The sequence below is a fragment of the Pogoniulus pusillus genome, chromosome 34, assembly GCF_015220805.1.
Source record: "Pogoniulus pusillus isolate bPogPus1 chromosome 34, bPogPus1.pri, whole genome shotgun sequence".
Classification (NCBI taxonomy): domain Eukaryota; kingdom Metazoa; phylum Chordata; class Aves; order Piciformes; family Lybiidae; genus Pogoniulus; species Pogoniulus pusillus.
The window spans coordinates 15,213,541-15,238,127 of NC_087297.1; the positions used below are offsets into that span (position 1 = coordinate 15,213,541).

The following is a 24,587-nucleotide window of genomic DNA, read 5'->3' on the forward strand; positions in this document are numbered from 1 at the left end:
CTTCAAGGTCTGTTTCAACCTAAAGTGCTCTATGAATTGATGAAGGTTGGATGGGAAGACCAAGTGACTGTATTAACTGGCAACGTTTAACATGCTCAGAATAAAAGTCACAGTTTGTTCTCTAGGCAGTTCTTGAGTCACACCATAATTCCATAATTGAGTAGAACACTGATTCCTCAGCATTCCTCTCAAAGCAGTAAGGGCTTGGAGATTTCAAGAGGAAATTTGTGGGGAGTATAGCTTCAAGTTGAGCTGTATTATCACTGAATGGTTGCTAAAAGAAGAGAAACACATTTCCAGTATGGGATCTCATGACCACTAGTTGGAATACACAGTGGCTTTTGTTAGCTAAAGATGTTTTTTACAATCTAGCTTTTAAAATTAAGAGGCATTACCTTAAAGTTTACTTCACTAATGCCAGTTCTATTTGGGGTGTAACTTCTTCAGTTGGTATTGAGAATGCTGGCCTTATTCAGTAGCCATTCCTCTGAATGTGTCACAGGAATAATACCTAGCTTTAAAAACATTCTTTTTGGACTCTCTGGGGCTTCAGCATGCCCTGGAAATGAAGAAATTGGGGAGAAAAGCTTTTCAGGCTGTACTAACCTTTGTGAAATGAGTTTGACTGCAGTGCTTTTTTTTAGTTCCTTGTAATGACTGATAGGTGTTTTGTCCCTTAAGAATAGCTGCCCTCTTTCTGTAGACAGCCTTTGTGATGAAATAGATTAAACAGAGTTGGACAAACTTGGCAACTTGATTGCATTTCTAATGATTATTTTAATGAGCTAGCCTACCAGTGAAGCCATAGTTATTCACAATTTATTAAAGCCAACAACTGCATCTTCATTTTCTGGAATGAACTCATTGTAGCTCTCAAGAATGATTTCCATGTGCAATGTGCCAGCAGTTTGTAAAACCAGAAACCAGTAAAACCCTCTTACCTTTCTCCTCGCCTTGTTCTGCTCAGAGTGGAAAGTAACTTGTGCTGGATGTTGCTGGAAGTGCAAAACTGGACCAGCATTCCAGTACTTAAGAAACTACGTTTCAGTCTTCAATTCAAGATCCCTTAGTGACTGTTTTCTTTGCTGACTTTGATAGGGCTGCTCTTGGAGGTTTCTTCCAACCTGGTGGGTTCTATGGTCCTATGATTCTGTGATTGGATTGGGCTGATCTTGGAGGTCTCTTCCAACCTGGTTGATTCTATGCTTCTATGCTTCAACCATTCCCAGTTCATTCAGAGACCTCTCTTGCCCTTAAGATGCCTCAGTGCCACAACTGGAGTGAGACTTCAATGTTTCTGAGCCTTAATTCAGTGCTCTCTCACCTGCTGCCACTCATGACCTGAAGTGTCCCTTAGAATTGCTAGGACATCCAAACCAGAATTGAATGAAAATAGTTTGTTAACCTTACTCCCAGTGCACCTCAATCTTTTGTCATGCTTGGATATGACCTTTTACACTGTTTCCCCTTTATTATAACCAAGTGCATGCAGAGAAGTTCCTGCTCAAAGTCACCTCTGCAGCCCTGCAGCAAAGAAATGGGAATGAAAAAAAAACCCTGGCAATTTATCTCCTCGAGCCTGCTGGCCTCAGCACTTTGCTTCCTTCAGATAAAGGCCAGCAGGATCCTGTTAGCTTCTCATCAGAACTCTCCAGCTTCCTCAGCTAGCATCACTTAGGTGCTGGAGATGGTTGTGAGAGATGTGGGGCTGTTATCAGAGAAGCACAGAATCAAGCAGGTTGGCAGAGAGCTCCAAGCTCATCTAGCCCAGCCTAGCACCCAGCCCTCCACCACCTCCCTGGGCAGCCCATTCCAATGCTGATCACTCTCTCTGCCAACAACTTCCTCCTAATATCCAGCCCAAACCTGTCCTGGCACAGCTTGAGGCTGTGTCCCCTTCTTCTGGTGCTGGCTGCCTGGCAGCAGAGCCCAACCCCACCTGGCTACAGCCTCCCTTTGGGTAGTTGTGTGTAGAATCAAAGAGGTTGGAATCATAGAATCAACGAGGTTGGAATCATAGAATCATGGAATTAACCAGGTTGGAATCATAGAATCACAGAATCAACCAGGTTGGAATAACAGAATCATAGAATCAAGCAGGTTGGAATCATAGAAGCACAGAATCAAGCAGGTTGGAATCATAGAATCAAGCAGGTTGGAATCATAGAATCAAGCAGGTTGGAATCATAGAATCAAGCAGGTTGGAATCATAGAATCAAGCAGGTTGGAATCATAGAAGCACAGAAGCAAGCAGGTTGGAATCATGGAATCAAGCAGGTTGGAATCATGGAATCAAGCAGGTTGGAATCATGGAATCAACCAATCCAACCTGCTTGATTCTGTGATTCTATGGTTTCTCCCTTCCCTTCTTTGTACCAAGGAACTGATCTCAGTGTGGAGCTGCAATAAATGTTGCTCAAGTGAGATGTGACTCTTCTGAGCACAGCCAGTTTGTCATTTCCCCCCCAAGCAAACAAGCTGCTTGCTCTGCAACTCCAGCTTGCTGCTTAGCATCGCTTAGAGTAGCTTCCTGAAAGAAAGCCCTCAGCTACCTGGAGTAAACCTGGAGAGGGAAACCACTGCTGCTGCTGCCTGTGGGCTAAGAAAGCTGTTCCAAGGAGAAGTTTGACTCTGCTGGCAGGGGGTGGATAAGCTAATTCAGCTTTTCTTCCCTTTGCACTGATCAAGGCAAGTTCTGCACACAGCCTTGCTGCTGTTGTCTGCAGCTAACTTCTTACCTTTGTTTGAAGTGGGTATATAAAGGATGAGTGCACAGCAGGGGATCAGCTTTGTCAGGCAGTGAGTGCACAGAGTGCTCATTTATCTCATTAGGAGTTGTATGTTTATTACAATAAGCATGCATAACTTAGAATCCAACAGGCTGGAGGAGACTTCCAGGCTCAGCCAGCCCAGCCTAGCGCCCAGCCCTGGCCAATCACCCAGCCCATGGCACTGTCTCGGACGGGAAAGTTTGTTTGGGGGGGGGGGGGTTTGAAGTAATGATATGCGAGGCCGATGTTTTGTAAAAAGGTATAAGTAATTTAATATTATACACTAGAAATCCCCTTCCCCAAACTTATTTGTAATTATCCCGCGTAGATTCTTGGTTCGTAGTTGAGATTTAATATACAGAATGACTAAAATGAAGAGAGTTTATGATATGAGAGAGTTCATTGAAGTCTTGAGAAGTTATTCAGTTTCAAATAGAAGTTTATCAATTACTCACTGTCCCAAATGCAGTTCAGAGAAGTTTCAAAGTCTTTATGGATTTTAAGGCGCGTTGTCCGAGGCTCCACGGGTCCGGTCGAGCTGCATGCTGACTCCCGGGGCTCGTAAGGATCGGGCCCTTGTCCGGAACGGTGCAGTCTTGAGCTGGTTGCTTGCGATGCGAATGCCGCGTGTGTGTGCGTGTGTAATCAGCGATCAGGGTATCGAGCAAAAGAGGCACAGGGTATAGAGCGAGGGGCCAGTTAAGTTAAGGAGCAAGAGGTAAGGAGCAAGAGGTGCAAGTGGGTACATTTTTTATAGTATTTCAGAAGAGGTGTGTTCAACCAACTCAGTCAGACTCACGTTAACTTTACAGATTGGTACAAAGTTGTAATCAACCTATACAATTGGCTAATTCTTACCAAAAACAACTTATGGAACCATCCAGGGGTCAGCCCCCAGCAGATGTTTGTCGAGTGGTCACCGTGCCTGAGAATTCGAACCCTTTTTCCAAAACATAGCCATGTTTATGTCTTTGCTTCCCTGAGAGAGAGATTCTCTCAAGGCCTGTACGCCTGCTGGTACAGCAGCTGCGTCAGTGCAAGCAGATAGGAAATATTGTTTTGGCTTTTTCGATGGAAGGCCTCTGAGCCACAATTTTGTGTACAAATGAAAATTCTGCAATAAGGCAAAAGGGCTCTGATCCCTTCCACGACATATTCCACCCCCTGGCTCATAGGCCAGAAAATCGAAAAGAAATGGAATATACAAACTATACACAACTATTATATATACAATACCTCTAAACCTTAAAACATACAAACAATGTACCTAATACATAAACATAACTATAATCTAAACCAGTTTAAGACAGATCAATCCCTATATACCCACCCCCTAAATAACAAATAGCTTTCTTAAACATTCACAAAACAAGAAATGTGTGTAAGCAACTCAGAAGTCTGGGACAATCCATCGCGCGCTTATGCGATGGGTTTTCCCACTCACATCGGTTGCTTCCCATGCGTACAACCCATTTGATTTCGATAGGGTCATAGGCACAACTCCAATCGAGGGCAAGTTTACCATTACTGGTTGTCCTACCTGTAACTTGTGTAGTGAGTGTTGATGGTGTTGGGATTTATCTGGCGGGTAATTAACATTTCCTACTGGTTCATTAGGACAAAAGGCTTTGATTTTTGGACTACCATAATTGCCCCATCGATTATTTACAATGAAGACTGCACGTGATAAACGTTTATCCCAATCACCTCTTGATACAATGGCATGTTTCTTGATTAAAGCATTTGACCTTTCTACCACACCATTAGCTTGAGGATAGTAGGGAGTATGAAATACCCATGTAACTCCCTCACCCCTAGCCCAGTCTTGTACGGATGATGCTGTAAAGTGAGATCCATTATCACTCTGGATGTACTCTGGCATTGGTAAAAAACTGAACCACTGCTTCAAGGCCTCAATAGTCTGAGTGCCTGTGGCAGCATTAGTTGCTGTAGCCATGACCAATCCTGAGACTACTTCCACCCCCACCAGTATGTATTTCTTCCCATGTGAGGGTTTAAATGGACCCACATAGTCAATTTGCCATGTGCTCCATAGCTTCTTATCTTCTCTAATGTGTTGAGCTGGTGCTAGGTTGGGGTGATTGGCTTTCAGCCTAATTGTGCACTGTGGACAAGCTGAAATGATTGCCTGACAGGTGGTCATAGAAATTGGCCATCCTCTGGATCTACATTCGTAGTAGAGGTCTGCCTTTCCTGAATGGCCTCTTTTAATGTGTAGCCATTCAGCCAATCTCCACCACTCATCCTTTTCATCATTGACCATGTTTATTTTTGCTAGGTAATCTGCCTGATTATTCCAGGTTGCAGCTGGAGTTTGCTGTTTGGAGTGCCCTTTAACCCAACCTACTTGAAGGGGTCTGGATCGGCCTATCTCCAGCAGCCTTTTCCAGTCATCAGCCCTCCAAACTTCTACGTTTGAAACCTTCCACTGATTCGCTTCCCACTGGCAAATCCACTCAGTGGCGCCTTTGAACGTGGAGTAGGAATCAGTGTAAATGGTTGTTGCTCCATGCTCCGCTGCTAGCATGAGAGCACGCAGTTCCCCTACCTGTGCACTGCCATCACCTTCCTCAGTGATGGTTTGGCCTGTGCTAATCTCTAAGGCAGCGGCTTTGTAGTGCCACTTCAACCCCACCCTCCGTGAGGATGCATCTGTAAACCACACTCCTGACTTATCTGAGTCTGCGGTTATTGCTGGGGCCACCTGAATAGGAGAAGGTTTATATGGTTGACCCAGCAATGCTCCATCAGGGTTTATGGGCTGCTGCAATTTGGATACCTTTGTAGGTCCTTCTGTCAGTGTCAAAAGCTGTGAGATTCCCTCCAGGTAGGCATACCACTTTCTTACGGTAGCCTTTTGGGCAATCCCTTCTGGTGGAGGAGATCCTTTAAGGATCGATTTCAACAGTGGGAATGGGCCTTGCACTATAATATCTTGTGTAGTGCGAAGCTTCTCTGCCTCTTTGACAGCTCGAGTTAGGGAAAGGAGTCCCTTTTCCCATTCCGAGTACCGTGTCTCGGTCTCTTTGAATGCTGTTGATGAAAATAAAAGAGCTCTGCTAGGACCATTAGGTCCCCTTTGAAATATTCCACAGTATGAGGCATGCTCGGAAAAACCCCATTCAGCCCTTAGGGCATCTTGTGGGTGTAAGGGCCCCAACTTCTGATATGCCTTCAGTTCATCTTTGAGAACTCTCAGGCTCTCAGAATGTCGTGGAGTCCAATCCCAAACTTTGTGTTTCTTAAGCAAATCATACAGAGGACGAGCAATCACAGAGAAACCTGGGATGTGTTTTCTCCAGTAGCCCAAGGTGCCCAACAATTGTTGTAGCTCCTTTCTGTTTTGGGGTATTTGGCCCTTTTCAATTTCTTGTAAGGTATCCTCTGGAACTGACACTGCACCTGCCACCCACCAAGATCCGAAGAATTTAACCTCCTGGCTTGGGCCTTGGCACTTCTCCTTTGGAATAGTTAGTCCTTGGTCAGTCAACAATTTTCGAATGTCCTCAGCTACCTTTGCAACCTGTTCCTTGTCATCTCCTCCCACCAAGATGTCATCAATGTAATGATAAACTTTAACATCTTTAGGAAGCTGAATAGTGTCAAGCAAAGCTGCAAGTGTGTTATGTGCAATGGTTGCACTGTGTTTGTATCCCTGTGGAAGACTGTTGAATGTGTATTGAATACCTTGCCAGGTGAATGCAAACTGTGGTTTGTCCTCTTCTCTCAGTGGCACCATGAAGTACATGTCCTTCACATCCATAGTTGCCATCCAGGCGTGGGAAGCTGCTTGAATGGCTGTCACTGTGGAAGATAAACTTGGAACTGCTGCAGTGAGAGGAAGAGTGTTATTATTGAGTTTTCTAAAGTCAATAGTTAATCTCCACCTGCCATCTGGTTTGCGGACTGGCCAGACGGGTGAATTGTAAGGAGAATGTGTTCTGGTGATGATCTTCCTTTTCTCCAGGTCAGTTATCACTTCAGTAATGCCTTGCCTAGCTGCTGCTGGTAATGGATATTGTGCAACACAAGTAATTTGTGATTTTGGTAGTGGAGGAGCAGTTTGCAACATTCGGACACGAGCATGAGCTGATTTTGCCCCTTTTGCCCCCATTTCATAATAACCAAAGCTCCATAATGTACCATCTGGAAGATGCCATCTCCTGCCTGCCAAAACATCAAATCCCAGAATATTTCCTGGATAGGGACTTAAGGCCACTTCTACTATAGTGCTCCTTTTTTCCCCAGGCAACCATAATCTTGTTTTAGCCAAAGGACATAGGTTGGGCTGTCCTGTGACACCCATTATCTCTACCTTTCTCCTGGATGGCAGGATTCTTAGGCTTTTTGCCAGTTGCACATTTAGCACTGTAATTTGTGCGCCTGTATCTATTAGATACTTCACAGCAGTTCTGTCCGGTCCTGTTGGGATCATAATGAAAGGTTCAGGTTTGTCAGACCATTGGCATGCATACACGAAGCGATAAATGTGGCCTGAATCATTCACCGCTACTTCTAGTTTTTTTGTTTGCTTTTGGCCCCCTGCTGATCAGAAGTAAAAGACTGATCAGGCTTGTTAGGAGAGGCGGCTCTGGAACTCCTGTTGCGGTCCCCTCCTGCCTCATCTCCACTACGGGTTTTAAACATTTGATCTAATAGTCTTTGCATCATTCGATGCATGTCATCTCGTATTTCACCAACTGTTTTACTCAAGTTATTGAATTCAGCCTTTGTGGTATGCATCTTGCCCAAAATAGGGACTCTGCCCCCAGGACATCCTCGAGCTATAGCGACGATTTAGCTCAGGGCTCCCCCTGGGACTAGACCGTGGGCTCGCTCTAGGGCTCCTTCTGGGACTCCCTTTGGGACTTTCCTTGGGAGAAGCACTCTGGGACGCTTTTGCGTGCCGTACTTCCTGCTTCTTCCCACGTGGAGTGACCACGTAGCTGCCTTTGTTTCCAGGCTGCTTTTTCTCAGAAAAGGATGCCGGCGGAGATGCAGGTTCATAATAACCTAAATTATACCCTTTGATGGATAATTCCTCCAACAGATCTCCCCATGTCATGTGGTAGGTTAAATTATACTCTGTTGCATCACCAAATCGCACTATTTCCTCAATTTGCTCTTTTCTTGCATCGCATATGCTCCTTAAAGTTCCTGACAGACCTTTTACTAAGGGTCTTAATCGTCGTGGGTCTATCGGGGCATCCATAGGATTTGAATAAATTCCCCCCTCATACATAGCCTGCACACACGCTAACTTAGTAACTGCTTCATCCAATTCAGCACAAGTTGTGATACGAAATTTTGTTGGTTCATCCCTGTCTACAGGATCAAAAGAACTAGCCCAATAAAAGATTCTAGAACTTAATGCAACATCCCCCTCGGGACCATTCCCAAGGAACACTGCAGGTCCCCAGGAACTTCTCCCCACTTCCTCGCGGGACAAGATTACCGAATCGGCACCACTCTCCACCACCCTGTATACATAGTCAGTTATGGTTTCATGAGGCATGCGGGAATACATTTCCCTAAACTCACGCATCTGCAGTGCCGTGTATGGTCGGATTCGCGCAGTCGTCGTTCCTTTGCCCTTTTTCCCGTAAACGGTTTCCGATTTGAACACGGGTCTCACGGGGAAGGGTCTCATTCTCCCGTAGATTTCCTCCATTTCCTCGTCGCTGCTGCTTGGTGTGTTTCCAGGCAATGGCTTGAGGCGGTACTTTTCTCTCCGGCGAGGCTGCGGATGTACGTAGTCATAGCTGCTGCTGTGTGATGGCGGCTGTGGATCAAATGGCGGATATCTGGCGTGGCGGTCCGTTTGAGTCGTGGCGGTATGAAGAATGGTCACTCGTGGCGACAGTGGCTGTGGTGGCGGCGTCCGCCGCTGATTTAGGGACGCTCGGGTGCGCGGCAAAGGGTCTGGTGAAGGCTGCAATTGCGGTTCCTGCTGCCGCGGCTGAAAAGATTTTGCCAACAAGTGTAGTTGTGAACTTTCAGTCCTTACCGGCGAAGAAGTTGACAAATCTCGGACAGCTGTCGGTTCTGACTGTTCTTCTGAAAAATGCATTTGGGGGTCCTCAGGTACCACGGATTCTGTATCGGCAACGGCACTCTCTCTGTCCCTTCGAGATAGCTGAAGCTCTTCTTGTACCGCTTCTAGTTTCTTGTTTTGCCATTGCATCTTAGAACGGAGATTCTGAATTTCAGCTTGTAACTTTTCGATCTCCTTTTCTTGCCTTCCGCTTTGCCGTTCCCAGCTCTCTGACTCTTTTTTCAAGCGATTAATTTGTTCGTTAAAACGCTCTTTCGTTTCTTTCAATTCAAGTTTAGAACTATTGATACCATATTGCAAATTATCAAATTCATATTGCGCTCGGATTGAGCACGCTGCTACTGTAACGATGTGCTCTTTATCTTTATCTTCCTGCAAAGTCGTATACAACGTGGCTACCGTATCTGCCAACTTGTTCAAAATTTGTTCTGAGCTGACTAAATTATTTATATCCAGTGCCGGTTTTAAATGTTCCAATCCAATAATATCTGCCATTCTGTAAAATAAATCCGTCTTTCCCGACCCTGCTTCGTCTGCAGCCATTATGTCTCGGACGGGAAAGTTTGTTTGGGGGGGGGGGGGGTTTGAAGTAATGATATGCGAGGCCGATGTTTTGTAAAAAGGTATAAGTAATTTAATATTATACACTAGAAATCCCCTTCCCCAAACTTATTTGTAATTATCCCGCGTAGATTCTTGGTTCGTAGTTGAGATTTAATATACAGAATGACTAAAATGAAGAGAGTTTATGATATGAGAGAGTTCATTGAAGTCTTGAGAAGTTATTCAGTTTCAAATAGAAGTTTATCAATTACTCACTGTCCCAAATGCAGTTCAGAGAAGTTTCAAAGTCTTTATGGATTTTAAGGCGCGTTGTCCGAGGCTCCACGGGTCCGGTCGAGCTGCATGCTGACTCCCGGGGCTCGTAAGGATCGGGCCCTTGTCCGGAACGGTGCAGTCTTGAGCTGGTTGCTTGCGATGCGAATGCCGCGTGTGTGTGCGTGTGTAATCAGCGATCAGGGTATCGAGCAAAAGAGGCACAGGGTATAGAGCGAGGGGCCAGTTAAGTTAAGGAGCAAGAGGTAAGGAGCAAGAGGTGCAAGTGGGTACATTTTTTATAGTATTTCAGAAGAGGTGTGTTCAACCAACTCAGTCAGACTCACGTTAACTTTACAGATTGGTACAAAGTTGTAATCAACCTATACAATTGGCTAATTCTTACCAAAAACAACTTATGGAACCATCCAGGGGTCAGCCCCCAGCAGATGTTTGTCGAGTGGTCACCGTGCCTGAGAATTCGAACCCTTTTTCCAAAACATAGCCATGTTTATGTCTTTGCTTCCCTGAGAGAGAGATTCTCTCAAGGCCTGTACGCCTGCTGGTACAGCAGCTGCGTCAGTGCAAGCAGATAGGAAATATTGTTTTGGCTTTTTCGATGGAAGGCCTCTGAGCCACAATTTTGTGTACAAATGAAAATTCTGCAATAAGGCAAAAGGGCTCTGATCCCTTCCACGACAGGCACTAAGTGCCCCAGCCAGGCTTGGCTTCAACACCTCCAGGCACGGCCACTCCATGGAACGTGCAGCTGGTGCTTCCAGAGCCACTCCATGTAAATCTGTGCTGCTGTTGAATTCTGCAGGTCTCTCCATGTATTGTTGTCTCCAAGTGGGACAGATAAAAGTCTCCTCCATGCCTGACAATGCATGACTTTGAGAACTAGCATCAGTTATTTTTTAGGCACCTGCATTTTCCCATCTCAATTTGCTCCATCACAAGTAGTGCACTGTTGGATTTCCAGAAGCCTTGTATCAATTTGAGTATTGCCTTTTGCACTTGAGCCCCAGCTGAGCAAAAGTACTGTTCAGTGGTGCAGTGGAAGGAGGCTGGACCCCTTTAAGAGTCTTTGATCACAGTCATGTAAGCAGCAAGCTGGTTTTCATGCCAACTAGAGCTTCCCACTAACCACCTCTAGAATGCTAGTATCAGTCAGGGTTGGAAGGGACCACAGGGATCATCTAGTTCCAACCCCTTTGCGATGGGCAGAGACACCCTGCCCTAGAGCAGGCTGTCCAGAGCCTCATCCAGCCTGGCCTTAAACACCTCCAGGGATGAGGCCTCAACCACCTCCCTGGGCAACCCATTCCAGGCTCTCGCCACTCTCCTGCTGAGCAACTTCTTCCTCACGTCCAGTCGGAATCTTCCCCACTTCCAGCTTTGCTCCATTCCCCCTAGTCCTGTCCCTACCTGGTAGCCTGAAAAGTCTCTGCCCAGCTCTTGTGCAGGCCCCCTTCAGCTACTGGAAGGTCACAATAAGAATAACAGAAAATAACCAGGAGAACTGTACTGGAATGAATGACATTTCCACATGGGAATATTGCTGGTGTCTTTCAGAGTCTTTTCATCTTCCCTGGACTAACTGAAAACCCCTCTTTCAGTATGTGACCTTGCCTGAGTTGCCTGCTGTTGTGGTCTTCAAAGATGGAGCTTCCTTTGTTTCTGATGGTAAGTAAAAGTGGATATTGGCCATATCATGGAATCAGCCAGGCTGGAAGAGAGCTCCAAGCTCATCCAGTCCAATCTAGCCCCCAGCCCTGTCCACTCAACTAGACCATGGCACTAAGTGCCTCACCCAGGCTGTTCCTGAACGCTTCCAGACACGGTGACTCTGTGGTGCCACAGCAAAATACTCCAGGTGGGCCCTCAAGGGTATTCTTTGAGCTGTCATGGAAGGGCTGTGCTTGCCTTCCTCTTCGCTCTATTGCCTTGCAACCAGTCACCCACCAAAGAAAAGTTCACTCAGTGACCTCCTTGATCTGCATTTGATTTAGTTTTACTTTTGAAGCGGCCTGGAGAAGGAAATTTTGTCAAAGAGAAACCATTTTAAACTGCTGTTTTGTGGTGTGACCTGTCTGCTTTTGCCACCCCTGTCAAAACACACAAGCCTTGTTTCAATCCAGGCTCCTAATTCACTTTGCACAAATCTTACTCTCTTAAAATGTATTAGAAGGGTTTTTGTAAACCAGTCAGTGCAGAGGCCCTGCAAGAGACTGGATATTGTTTTATGTGCAGCTTACCATTGGGCAGGAAAGTGCTGTCAGTCACAGTTCCCTTCCCATGTCACATTCCCTGCTGGGAGAGGATTGTTTGTCCTTGCTTTGGGTGAAACTAATCAGCCAATCAGCACTGCATGCTGTGCTCTAATACACTTTTTGTTCAACAGCTGCAAATTGCTTTAGCAGCTTAGGAGTGACATTTCTGGAAAGGTGAGAGACCTTGTCTGGAAACAGTAGAGGGTTAAAAATAGGCTTCTCTAGGCTGAAATAAATGTTATTGCCCACCTCACAGCAGCAACAGAAGAACACATTCTGCTTGCTTGCTTGCTTTCTCTTTTGTTGTCAGAGTGTGAAGATGGTGATTTGTCATCCTGGATAAACAGAGCAAGATTTCAAGGGTATCTTCATGTGGATGGCTTTACACTTCATGAACTTGGAGACAGAGGTGAGCTGCTGCTGCCACTAAAGTCTTTGCCATCTCTTCTACGGAACAGGAGTAACAACTGAGGAGCACTAAGAAGTAACTTTTCAAGCCCCTGAAATTATTTACAGTTAAGATGGACAGTGCCAGTCTGTGTTTGGTGTTGGTGAGACCTGCTCTACTGACCAGAAGCCTCATCCAAAGCCTGCACCAGTCCTTTCCTCAACAGAAAAAATGAGTATGTCTAACCCTGTAGTAGTCACACACAAAAAAATGAGTAGGCCTTTTAATTTGAGAGCAGTTTAGGATTTGCATAAACTACCTATCAACTCCTGCAGTGCCTACAGGGAACTGAGAAGTCTTAAGTCTGGATGGGTTTATGTCTTGTATCTGATGGGTTCAGGTAACTTTGAAGTGGATCTGCTCTGTAGTTTTTATCATGGAATCACAGACTGGTTTAGGTTGGAAGGGACCTCAAAGCCCATCCAGTTCCAAGCCCCAGCCATAGGCAGGGACACCTCCCACTAGGACAGGCTGCTCAAGGCCTCGTTCAACCTGGCCTTGAACACCTCCATGGATGGAGCATCCACAAGCTCCCTGGGCAACCTGCACCAGTGTTTGACCCCCCTCGCTGGAAAGAACCCTTTCCTAACATCTAGTTTGAATCTCCCCTCTGCCAGTTTAAACCCATTCTCCCTTACCCTGTCATTACAAGACCCTGTCAATAGTCCTTCCCCAGTCTTCCTGTAGGTCCCCTTCAGATACTGGAAGGCCACACCAAGGTTTCCTTCTCCAGGCTGCAGAGCTCCTGCTCTCTCAGCCTGTCCTCAGAGCAGAGCTGCTGCAGCCCTCTCAGCATCTTGGTGGCCTCCTCTGCACTGGCTCCAACACTTCCATGTCCTTCTTGTGCTGGGGGCTCCAGAACTGCCCCCAGGACTGCAGGTGGGGTGCGAGGAGAGCAGAGGCAAGGGGCAGAATCCCCTCCCTTGCCCTGCTGCCCACACTGCGCTTGCTGGAGCCCAGCACAGGGTTGCTGTCTGGGCTGCACTCACACTGCAGGCTCATCTTCTAAGTCGGAATACTTTCCAGCTGGGAATGCATGTTTCCTTTTTAAATGGTTTCAAGTATTTTATTCCTTATTTTAGGAAAACTTGTGGCTATTGCAGTCATTGATGATTTCCTTTTTAAATGGTTTCAAGTATTTTATTCCTTATTTTAGGAAAACTTGTGGCTATTGCAGTCATTGATGATAAAAACTCTTCAGTGGAACATACCAGGAACAGAACTGAGTGTTGGTGACAGTGTGGGAGAAGTTTGCTGATATGATGTAGAGAACTTGGGGAAGTTTGTTAGATCTGAAGAGATGCCAGGGTGAGTGAGTGGACTTGTGGATGTTCCCTGGCTTATGACTTGTGGATGTTCCCTGGCTTATGACTTGTGGATGTTCCCTGGCTTATGACTTGTGGATGTTCCCTGGCTTATGACTTGTGGATGTTCCCTGGCTTATGACTTGTGGATGTTCCCTGGCTTATGACTTGTGGATGTTCCCTGGCTTATGACTTGTGGATGTTCCCTGGCTTATGACTTGTGGATGTTCCCTGGCTTATGACTTGTGGATGTTCCCTGGCTTATGACTTGTGGATGTTCCCTGGCTTATGACTTGTGGATGTTCCCTGGCTTATGACTTGTGGATGTTCCCTGGCTTATGACTTGTGGATGTTCCCTGGCTTATGACTTGTGGATGTTCCAACAGGTGAAAACAAGAGAGCAGCAAGACAGGAAGCACAAAAGCAAACCTCTCTCATGAAGGAAACAGCACAACTGCAAGCACAGCTTTAAGCACAGCATACCAAGGAGGAAAAGAAATCTCAAGCAGAGCAAAGGGGAGGAGTGGCTTAGAGAAAAGCAAAAGCACCCCACAAAGGACACAGCCAACCTACCCCCGCAAAGGGGATCAGCCAAAGGCTTCTGCCTCTCCTGGGGCAGCTTAAAAAGGGGAGGTCAATTGAAGTCTCCTCCCACCCCAGCTGTGGCCACTTTGACCTGCCTGCTCAGTGCCCTTTATAAGCAGAGCAGGAGGAGCCCAGCCCCAAGCTGGGCCCATTGCGGGCCAAGGGATCCTCCGCCTGGCATCCCAGGTGAGTGCGCACGGGTGAGCACCGGGTGCGTGGTGGAGGGTTTCAAAGGCTGGGGGGCCTGGCTGGCCCCCTGGCTAGCTAGGGCCACCTTAGGGCTGGGCTACTGACCCACTGCAGCATCCACCTTAGCTCACGGGTGCTAAGTCTGTGTTGTTACTGAGGCTGAGGTTTCTTTAGGAGGTTGGATCCTCGAAGGTTTTGCTCTGGGTTCTGCGATGGAGGCAAAGATGGAGCAGGAGCACTAACTGGTGCTGGTAACGGACCAGCAGCAGCAGCTGGTAATGGAACTGGTAATGGAGCAGGAGCTGGTAACGTAGAGTGGAGAGGAGGAGGAGGAGGAGGAAAGCAGCAGAGACTGCCCGGGGGAAGGCAGAGAGTGGGGGCAGGACGGCAGGGGCTGCCCGGGGAAAGGTGGAGGGCAGCGGCAGGAGGGCAGGGAAGAGGTACAGAGCTTTCAGGTGCTGAGCTTCAACAGAAAGACCTGATGGAAAAGAAAAGAGACTAACTTGTTTAGCAAAAGTACTCTCTGGAATTTCCCAAGTCGCTTATTTATTGAAGGGAGTCATTTGTTGGTCATTGTCATCACGAGAGAGGACCTTTTGGTTTGCGTTAGGGTGGTTTGGGCTTGCCTGTAACTCCAGGCCCCTCAGAAATTGATGGGGGGGGAAAACCCCAACCCATGGATGTTCTCTTGGTTGTCTTTAACAGATAAACCAAGAGCAAGTGCAACTGAAAGAGCTTTGCAGGTAACAACTCTGTGACCCTGTTTGGAGAGTTTTGAATTGGTCATTGCCAGCGAGATCAAGGTAGTGCCCCTTGGCCTTGCTGCATGTGGTGAACTGCTCCTAACACAGCCCAGCTGAACACAGAGTCAGGTGAAATGAAGGCTGAAGAGATAGGAAAAGTCTTTCTCAGCCTCATAGCTAAAGACAGTTTAGTTTCCCCAAGAAGTCCCATTCTACCTGTTGTGCATTGGTTTGATGCCAAAGCCAAACAACTGCCCCAGACCTTTCTGTTTTCTCAGCTTTGGTGTAAATGAATATGAATTGAGGTTGGATGAGGCCCTGAGCAGCCTGTTGCAGTGGGAGGTATCCCTGCCTAGAGCAGAGGGTTGGGACTGGATGATCCTTGAGGTCCCTTCCAACCTAAACCATTCAATGAAGTCTTTTATCAGCTCCTAGGATTAGTGACAGTGGGGAATGTTTGCTTGCTATGAGATGAGGGAGCTGTTTCCTAAATGGAATGTTCATTAGTTCTTTAGCACCTGAAAATGTTGGCAGGCTACTTGATAAACCTTCTGGAACACAGGGGCCTGTTGAATTGTTTTCCCAGTGCCTGAACAGCTTGCAGTGCTGTAATGGCTTAGCCTCCTGTTTCCCTCCAACACAGAAGTGAGGCAAAAGTAACACAGCCAAGGAAAAACCCTCTGGGTTGAGATCAAGAGGTAAATACAAAATGAGATCCTGCAGTGCACAATTACCTTAGCCTGTTTCTGTTTGCAGAAAGCAGGAGTCAGCCACCTGCCACCCATCCCCTCCTGACCCCAACCCCAGAAACCCAAAGCAGCACTTGGCACAGGAGGTCTCTCGTGTTGCAGTCTCAACTTCAAGCCCTGGAATACTTTGCTTCAGCCAGCAGCATGGGGTTGGATACCAACAGCAGAGTCGACTTAACCTGTGACTAAGTGAACTTTAAGTGTTCTGACTCCACAGTGGAACCTGATAAAGAAAGATGTGAATGGAAGCAGGCTCTGACTGCTCTGTGTAACTGATGAGAAGCTTTCTGAAGGAGGTTACAGATCTTCAAGGTAGCTGCTGGTGCAGTGTCTGTTGGAGACTGTTAGCCACTCTGAAGGAGGGAGTTAGTGGAGCATCATAGGAACATGTAGAGAGATTGGTCAGGAAAAGGCATTTGTGTTACCCTTTTGAGTCATTTGAGTCACTTTTATTGTAATCCCATGGCTGAGAGCAGGACTCCTTTGTGTCCAGGGTTAAAATCTTCAAGGAGAAACAGTGCCAAGGCTCTGAATTGATTGGGACTTGGTGCTGCTAGTTACAATGTAGGACAGTTAAGGCAGTCCTGTGTTTTGTGATTTGCCTTTTTTCCTACCGTTCTAGTTTTGGCTCGGGCTAGTGTGAAGTGTCTCTGGAACGAGGTCCTTGTGGTCCCTTCTGACCCTGACTGATTCTGTGATTCCAGCAAGCAGCTTTTGACTTAAAAACCCCTGAGGTCACTGCAGCACCTCTCTATGGAATAAAAGAAAGGGATTTTGCTGCACTGCTGAGAACTGTTTCCAGCTCTGAGCCTTTGTTGTTGTGGTTGTTTTTGGTTCGTGTTTATAAACAGCAGTAGCTAAGCCATCCTCTCTGAGCTATGGACCAGAATCTGCTGCATCCTGTGCAAGAAGCAGATCCCAGTGTGATCTGGTGCAGCTGTAGCACTTCCTAACTGCTAGGTTTGGGAGGAGGGCATGTGTCTCAGTCGTTTCTGAGCTGTGATAGCAATCAGGTGTCTGCTTAAGTCTTGACCCTCTGCCACGTGCTGCCACGTTCACCAGATCTTTCTCCCGGCTTCAGGGAGAGAAGGAGTGTCCAGCTCCCAGAGTGGGTGTCAGAAGCGATGTGAAGTGAAAGGGGTTTGCTGAGGTCATGTAGGAAGTTGTGTGAGGGAATGTGGCAGTTTGGTTTTTGATTTCTTCAGTCTCTAAAGTTTTTCTTGGAGCAGCTTCACTGCAATCCTTTTAAATGCACAGAGTATCAGCACAGGCCCTTTTAGACAGTCCTCCAGCTTTGCTGCAGGTCCCTTTCAGATACTGCAGCGTAGCTCGAAGCTCTGCCTTCTCTTCTGCAGCCTCCACAGCCCCAGTTCTTTCAGTCCTGCTTCCCAGGAGAGGTGCTGCAGTCCTCTGCTCCTCTTTGTGGCCCTCATCTGGCAGAAGAGCTGTGTTTTTCCTCTAGCTCCTGCAGAACGGCCTTAATTCTGGTGTCAGCAGCTCCCCCTGTGTCTCCTCTGCTGTCTGTAAATCCCTCCAGAGTAGATGAAGGAAGTGCTGAGTATCCCCAGCTGGAGTTGAGAGCTGTCCCTATAAAGTGAGTGTGTAGGAGTGGCAGAGCGTGGGCTGTGCCTTGCGTGCGGTGTGCTGTTGGCAAAGGCAATAGGCAGAGCGGCGCTGGGCTGAAGGCGCTGCCCCCGGCCGGGCGCAGAGGCGCTCTCGGTTGTCTGTGCTGCCCTCCGGTGTTTGCTCGTGGGTACTGCAGTTGTGTAGCGGCTGCGGTGTGGCGCCGGTGCTGAGTGCTGCCACCGTGTGTTTGCTTGTCCACACTGCATTTCCTCAGCCGCGGCGGTCGCCCCTTTTCCTGCCTCGTCTCTAAAGGCCGTGCACGATTGAAGTGGCTGAAAGCTGAGGGGAGGGGAGGGGAGGAGGGGAAGGTGAGAGGTGGGAGGGAGAGCTGAGAACTGGTTTGGATTTGTAAGTATTCGAGTGAGGAGTTAAAAGCGGCAGGCACCGGGGGCGGGGCGGTGCTCCGGGGTCGTATTATTGCTAGGGACCTTTGCGCATGCGCGTTGCCGCGGCCCCCCCCCGTTGCTATAGAGGTTCGCGCATGCGCCGTGTCGCGGCTCGTTGCTATGGAGCACGGTCCCAGCGAACTGCAGTGCCGACAATTAAACACACGGTGGCAGCAGCGAGCACGGTCCCCAGCGAACTGCAGTGCCGACAATTAAACACAGGGTGGCAGCAGCGAGCACGGTCCCAGGCAGCCGTGCCGCCCCCGGTTGCTATGGAGTTCCGCGCATGCGCCGTGCCGCGGCCCCGCCCCCCGTTGCTATGGAGGTCGGCAGCGCCGCCCCCGGTTGCTATGGAGTTCCGCGCATGCGCCGTGCCGCGGCCCCGCCCCCGTTGCTATGCGGGTTCGCGGCGCCGCCCCCGGTTGCTATGGAGTTTCGCGCATGCGCCGTGCCGCGGCCCCGCCCCCCGTTGCTATGGAGGTCGGCGGCGCCGCCCCCGGTTGCTATGGAGTTTCGCGCATGCGCCGTGCCGCGGCCCCGCCCCCCGTTGCTATGGGGGGTCGCGGCGCCGCCCCCGGTTGCTATGGAGTTTCGCGCATGCGCCGTGCCGCGGCCCCGCCCCCCGTTGCTATGGAGGTCGGCGGCGCCGCCCCCGGTTGCTATGGAGTTTCGCGCATGCGCCGTGCCGCGGCCCCGCCCCCCCGTTGCTATGGAGGTCGGCGGCACCGCCCCCGGTTGCTATGGAGTTTCGCGCATGCGCCGTGCCGCGGCCCCGCCCCCCGTTGCTATGGAGGTCGGCGGCCCCGCCCCCGGTTGCTATGGAGTTTCGCGCATGCGCCGTGCCGCGGCCCCGCCCCCCGTTGCTATGGAGGTCGGCGGCCCCGCCCCCGGTTGCTATGGAGTTTCGCGCATGCGCCGTGCCGCGGCCCCGCCCCCCGTTGCTATGGAGGTCGGCGGCACCGCCCCCGGTTGCTATGGAGTTTCGCGCATGCGCCGTGCCGCGGCCCCGCCCCCCGTTGCTATGGGGGTTCGCGGCGCCGCCCCCGGTTGCTATGGAGTTTCGCGCATGCGCCGTGCCGCGGCCCCGCCCCCCGTTGCTATGGGGGTTCGCGGCGCCGCCCCCGGTTGCTATGGAGTTTCGCGCATGCGCCGTGCCGCGGCCCCGCCCCCCGTTGCTATGGAGGTTCGCGGCGCCGCCCCCGGTTGCTATGGAGTTTCGCGCATGCGCCGTGCCGCGGCCCCGCCCCCCGTTGCTATGGAGGTTCGCGGCGCCGCCCCCGGTTGCTATGGAGTTTCGCGCATGCGCCGTGCCGCGGCCCCGCCCCCCGTTGCTATGGGGGTTCGCGGCGCCGCCCCCGGTTGCTATGGAGTTTCGCGCATGCGCCGTGCCGCGGCCCCGCCCCCCGTTGCTATGGGGGTTCGCGGCGCCGCCCCCGGTTGCTATGGAGTTTCGCGCATGCGCCGTGCCGCGGCCCCGCCCCCCGTTGCTATGGAGGTTCGCGGCGCCGCCCCCGGTTGCTATGGAGTTTCGCGCATGCGCCGTGCCGCGGCCCCGCCCCCCGTTGCTATGGCGGTTCGCGGCGCCGCCCCCGGTTGCTATGGAGTTTCGCGCATGCGCCGTGCCGCGGCCCCGCCCCCCGTTGCTATGGGGGTTCGCGGCGCCGCCCCCGGTTGCTATGGAGTTTCGCGCATGCGCCGTGCCGCGGCCCCTCCCCCCGTTGCTATGGCGGTTCGCGGCTCCGCCCCCGGTTGCTATGGAGTTTCGCGCATGCGCCGTGCCGCGGCCCCGCCCCCCGTTGCTATGGGGGTTCGCGGCGCCGCCCCCGGTTGCTATGGAGTTTCGCGCATGCGCCGTGCCGCGGCCCCGCCCCCCCGTTGCTATGGGGGTTCGCGGCGCCGCCCCCGGTTGCTATGGAGTTTCGCGCATGCGCCGTGCCGCGGCCCCGCCCCCCGTTGCTATGGATTTCCGCGGCGCCGCCCCCGGTTGCTATGGAGTTTCGCGCATGCGCCGTGCCGCGGCCCCGCCCCCCGTTGCTATGGAGGTTCGCGGCGCCGCCCCCGGTTGCTATGGAGTTTCGCGCATGCGCCGTGCCGCGGCCCCGCCCCCCGTTGCTATGGCGGTTCGCGGCGCCGCCCCCGGTTGCTATGGAGTTTCGCGCATGCGCCGTGCCGCGGCCCCGCCCCCCGTTGCTATGGGGGTTCGCGGCGCCGCCCCCGGTTGCTATGGAGTTTCGCGCATGCGCCGTGCCGCGGCCCCGCCCCCCGTTGCTATGGACTTCCGCGGCGCCGCCCCCGGTTGCTATGGAGTTTCGCGCATGCGCCGTGCCGCGGCCCCGCCCCCCGTTGCTATGGCGGTTCGCGGCGCCGCCCCCGGTTGCTATGGAGTTTCGCGCATGCGCCGTGCCGCGGCCCCGCCCCCCGTTGCTATGGGGGTTCGCGGCGCCGCCCCCGGTTGCTATGGAGTTTCGCGCATGCGCCGTGCCGCGGCCCCGCCCCCCGTTGCTATGGGGGTTCGCGGCGCCGCCCCCGGTTGCTATGGAGTTTCGCGCATGCGCCGTGCCGCGGCCCCGCCCCCCGTTGCTATGGGGGTTCGCGGCGCCGCCCCCGGTTGCTATGGAGTTTCGCGCATGCGCCGTGCCGCGGCCCCGCCCCCCGTTGCTATGGGGGTTCGCGGCGCCGCCCCTGGTTGCTATGGAGTTTCGCGCATGCGCCGTGCCGCGGCCCCGCCCCCCGTTGCTATGGCGGTTCGCGGCGCCGCCCCCGGTTGCTATGGAGTTTCGCGCATGCGCCGTGCCGCGGCCCCGCCCCCCGTTGCTATGGCGTTTCGCGGCTCCGCCCCCGGTTGCTATGGAGTTTCGCGCATGCGCCGTGCCGCGGCCCCGCCCCCCGTTGCTATGGAGGTTCGCGGCGCCGCCCCCGGTTGCTATGGAGTTTCGCGCATGCGCCGTGCCGCGGCCCCGCCCCCCGTTGCTATGGGGGTTCGCGGCGCCGCCCCCGGTTGCTATGGAGTTTCGCGCATGCGCCGTGCCGCGGCCCCGCCCCCCGTTGCTATGGGGGTTCGCGGCGCCGCCCCCGGTTGCTATGGAGTTTCGCGCATGCGCCGTGCCGCGGCCCCGCCCCCCGTTGCTATGGACTTCCGCGGCGCCGCCCCCGGTTGCTATGGAGTTTCGCGCATGCGCCGTGCCGCGGCCCCGCCCCCCGTTGCTATGGGGGTTCGCGGCGCCGCCCCCGGTTGCTATGGAGTTTCGCGCATGCGCCGTGCCGCGGCCCCGCCCCCCGTTGCTATGGGGGTTCGCGGCGCCGCCCCCGGTTGCTATGGAGTTTCGCGCATGCGCCGTGCCGCGGCCCCGCCCCCCGTTGCTATGGGGTTCGCGGCGCCGCCCCCGGTTGCTATGGAGTTTCGCGCATGCGCCGTGCCGCGGCCCCGCCCCCCGTTGCTATGGAGTTCCGCGGCGCCGCCCCCGGTTGCTATGGAGTTTCGCGCATGCGCCGTGCCGCGGCCCCGCCCCCCGTTGCTATGGAGGTTCGCGGCGCCGCCCCCGGTTGCTATGGAGTTTCGCGCATGCGCCGTGCCGCGGCCCCGCCCCCCGTTGCTATGGCGGTTCGCGGCGCCGCCCCCGGTTGCTATGGAGTTTCGCGCATGCGCCGTGCCGCGGCCCCGCCCCCCGTTGCTATGGGGGGTTCGCGGCGCCGCCCCCGGTTGCTATGGAGTTTCGCGCATGCGCCGTGCCGCGGCCCCGCCCCCCGTTGCTATGGGGGTTCGCGGCCCCGCCCCCGGTTGCTATGGAGTTTCGCGCATTTGCCGTGTCGTGGCTCGTTGCTATGGAGCACGGTCCACAGCGAACTGCAGTGCCGACAATTAAACACACGGTGGCAGCAGCGAGCACGGTCCCCATCGAACTGCAGTGCCAACAATTAAACACAGGGTGGCAGCAGCGAGCACGGTCTCCAGGAGCTGCAGTGCCTACAATTAAACACAGGGTGGCAGCAGGGAGCACGGTCCCCAGGGAGCTGCAGTGCCGACAATTAAACACAGGGTGGCAGCAGGGAGCACGGTCCCCAGGGAGCTGCAGTGCCGTCAGTTAAGCACAGGGTGGCAGCAGCGAGCACGGTCCCCAGGGAGCTGCAGTGCCGGCAGTTAAGCACAGGGTGGCAGCAGCGAGCACGGTCCCCATGGAGCTGCAGTGCCGGCAGTTAAGCACAGGGTGGCAGCAGTGAGCGCTGCGCGCATGCGTTGGGTCGCTGTGCGGGGGGCGGAGCTGGCGCATGCGTCCTGCTCTGCCGCCTCGTTACGCATGCGGGGCCGGGGCCGTGCTGAGAGGCCTGCGGGGGGAAGGCTGCGGCGGCAGCGGCGTGGAGCGGCAGCGGGGCCGGGCCGGGCCGGGCCGAGGAGGGCTTTGCAGTGCCGGTGAGTGTCCGTAGCAGTGCCGCAGGGATTGTCCTTAGTGCGTGGTGAGTTTTCTGTGTCGCTCTGAGCGGGGCCCGGCGGAGCTGCTTCCCAGGCCGCTCAGCGTTGCCGCCCCTCGGGAGGGGCTGTGCGGGCCCCTGGAGTGGGTCTGGCAGCGTCCCAAGGGCTGCGGGGCGCATGGAGGCGCCTGTAAGCCTCTGGGTGTCCCCTGTGGGCTCCGATGGCCCCAAAGGAGCTGGGCAGTGTCTCTGGAGCTGTGTGGCCTCTGTGGGCGCCGCAGGATTCGGGCGGGATCTGAGTGGCTCTCGGTGAGCTCTTTAGGGGTCTCTGTGGGGTCCCCACAGTCCGTGGGCTCTGCTGTGCAGTCTCGGGGCTTGGGGAGCTGAGGATTTGGGGCTGTGCCCCTCTGGTGTTCAGTGTCCAAGCCTGGACCTGCCAGCCACTGCCCTGCCGGCCCCTGCAGGTGATCCGGGGGCGTCTGAAGGGGTTTTGGGAGCGACAAGGGGGTCTGGGGGCTATCGAAAGGCCTTTTGGGGGCATCTGAAGGGGTCTGGGGGCATCAGAATGGGGTTTGTGGGTACCCGAGGGGGCTGTGAGGCCTCTCAGTCTTCCCCTGGGGGCTCCTGGGGGTGTCTGGAGGATCCCAGAGGAGCTGGGGATGCTCTCAGTGAGGTTTGGGGCTCTCTGCAAAGCCCTCACAGTGTCTGGGCTCGTCTGTGGAGCTGTGAGGTGTCGAGTTTGGGGTGCCCCAGGGTTTGGGGAGGTCTTGCTCTGTGTTTCAGTGTCCCCTGAGGGCCTGGGACCTGCAGCCATGCCCCCTGCGGGGTGTCAGGGCAGTCTGGGGGTGTGCAGAGGCCTTTGGGGGTGACACAGAGGATCTGGGTGCTTGTGTAGGGAGTCTGGGAGCATCTGGAGGGGTTCTGGGCTCCCCAGAAAGGGTCTGTAAGCCTGTGCAGGGGTCTGTGTACATGTGAGGTGAGTGTGGGGGTATCAAAGTGGGATCTGAGGGCATCTAAAGGGTTCTGGGGTCATACAGAGGTGTCTGGGGGTCTCTGGGGGAAGCCCTTTGGTGCTCCAAGGGTACCTCTGCAGGGTCCTGAAGGAGTTGAGAGGGACCTGGCGAGGTGCTGCTTGCTGCCAGGTGCTGCTGAGGGGCTTGAGTGGCGTCTGAAGGGGCTTTGGAGGCAGCTAAAGGACATCTGGGGGCTCCTAAGGGGATTCTGAGGGGGCCAAAGGGGATCTGGGGGTATCTAAAATGGGTCTGTGAGTATCAAGAGGTCTTTTGGGGACATGTAAAGTGGTCTGGGGGCATCTAAAGCGGTGGGGCTGGATCTAAAGTGGGTCTGGAGGCATCTAAGGGAGATCTGTGAGTGTGTAGAGGGGTTCTGGGGTCTCTAAAAAGGTCTGGGGCTGTGCTAGAGGCTTCTGGGCTCATCTGCAGTGAGCCTGGGGGCCCTCAAAAGGGTCTGGGGACAGGTAAAATGGGCCTGGGGTCATGCAGCAGGGTTCAGGGGCATCAGAAGGGGCATTGTGGGCATCTAAGTTGGCCTGGGGTCCTCTGGAGGTTGCCTCCCTCTTTCTGTCTCTGTTGTTTGTGCCTGGGTGAGAGTTCTCTGCTGTGTTTGTTCTCTCTTTTTGCAGGGAGCTGAACTGCTTTGCCCCAGCCCAGCTGCAGATCTGCACTCAGCCTCAGCCCCAAGCCCTGGCAGGGTGGGATGCTTTGGTCCCAGGCCGTGGAGCTGTTTGAAATGCAATTGCTGCTTGCAGCTGGTTCAGAAATGGATTTCCTGTGGCTGTGGGGGCAGAAATGTCTCTGTGGTGAGTTGGTGCCAAGTGCCAGCCTTGCTTAAAGCCTTCTCTTAGGCCTTTCAGTGTGCTGATGGTTGCAGAGGAGAAGCTCAGGGTGTGAAGGAGTGAAAACTGAAGGGGGTGTTCAGGTGTGGGGAGAGGCCTCTGCCCTGGAGAGGCTGCTGGGCAGTGCTGCTGCAGCTAAGGTCTCCCTCGGGGAGCTGTTCCCCTCAGGGGCACTCTGGGGGCACTGTGCAGGAGGTGGCAGCCAGAAGGCAGAGCTGCCTGGGCCTCGTTGCTGTGCTGGCCAAAGCAGGTCACTTGTGCAGCTGTGCCACTTGCTGCTCAGGGCTGTGCTTGGGCAGAGAGGCAGCTGTGCCAGCAGCCTGTGCCGCAGTGCAGTTGGTGCCTGTGTCGGGGTGGAT

General features: G+C 53.1%; 1 protein-coding gene across 29 annotated transcripts in view; it reads left to right on the plus strand.

Annotated features, from left to right (window-relative positions):
* The window catches only part of LOC135189744 (protein disulfide-isomerase TMX3-like), a 50,271-nt gene extending 26,026 nt beyond the window's left edge, over window positions 1-24,245 (plus strand). For 11 of the 29 annotated variants that reach the window (XR_010308263.1, XR_010308266.1, XR_010308265.1 and 8 more), the window contains 5 exons: window positions 11,283-11,349; window positions 12,247-12,345; window positions 13,541-13,692; window positions 14,075-14,459; window positions 15,962-16,202. Coding sequence is in view for 5 of the 29 variants with exons in the window: in XM_064170425.1 (XP_064026495.1) it covers window positions 11,283-11,349; window positions 12,247-12,345; window positions 15,962-16,143 (348 nt within the window). In the remaining 24 variants the exon portion in view is untranslated. Of the gene's footprint in view, window positions 1-11,238; window positions 11,350-12,246; window positions 12,346-12,394; window positions 12,560-13,466; window positions 13,507-13,540; window positions 13,697-14,074; window positions 14,460-14,636; window positions 14,957-15,167; window positions 15,266-15,961; window positions 16,203-24,015 lie in introns of those variants that run through there. The other 18 variants (XM_064170425.1, XM_064170427.1, XM_064170428.1 and 15 more) reach the window with 14 other exon arrangements.
* The last annotated feature ends 342 nt before the right edge of the window (window positions 24,246-24,587 follow it).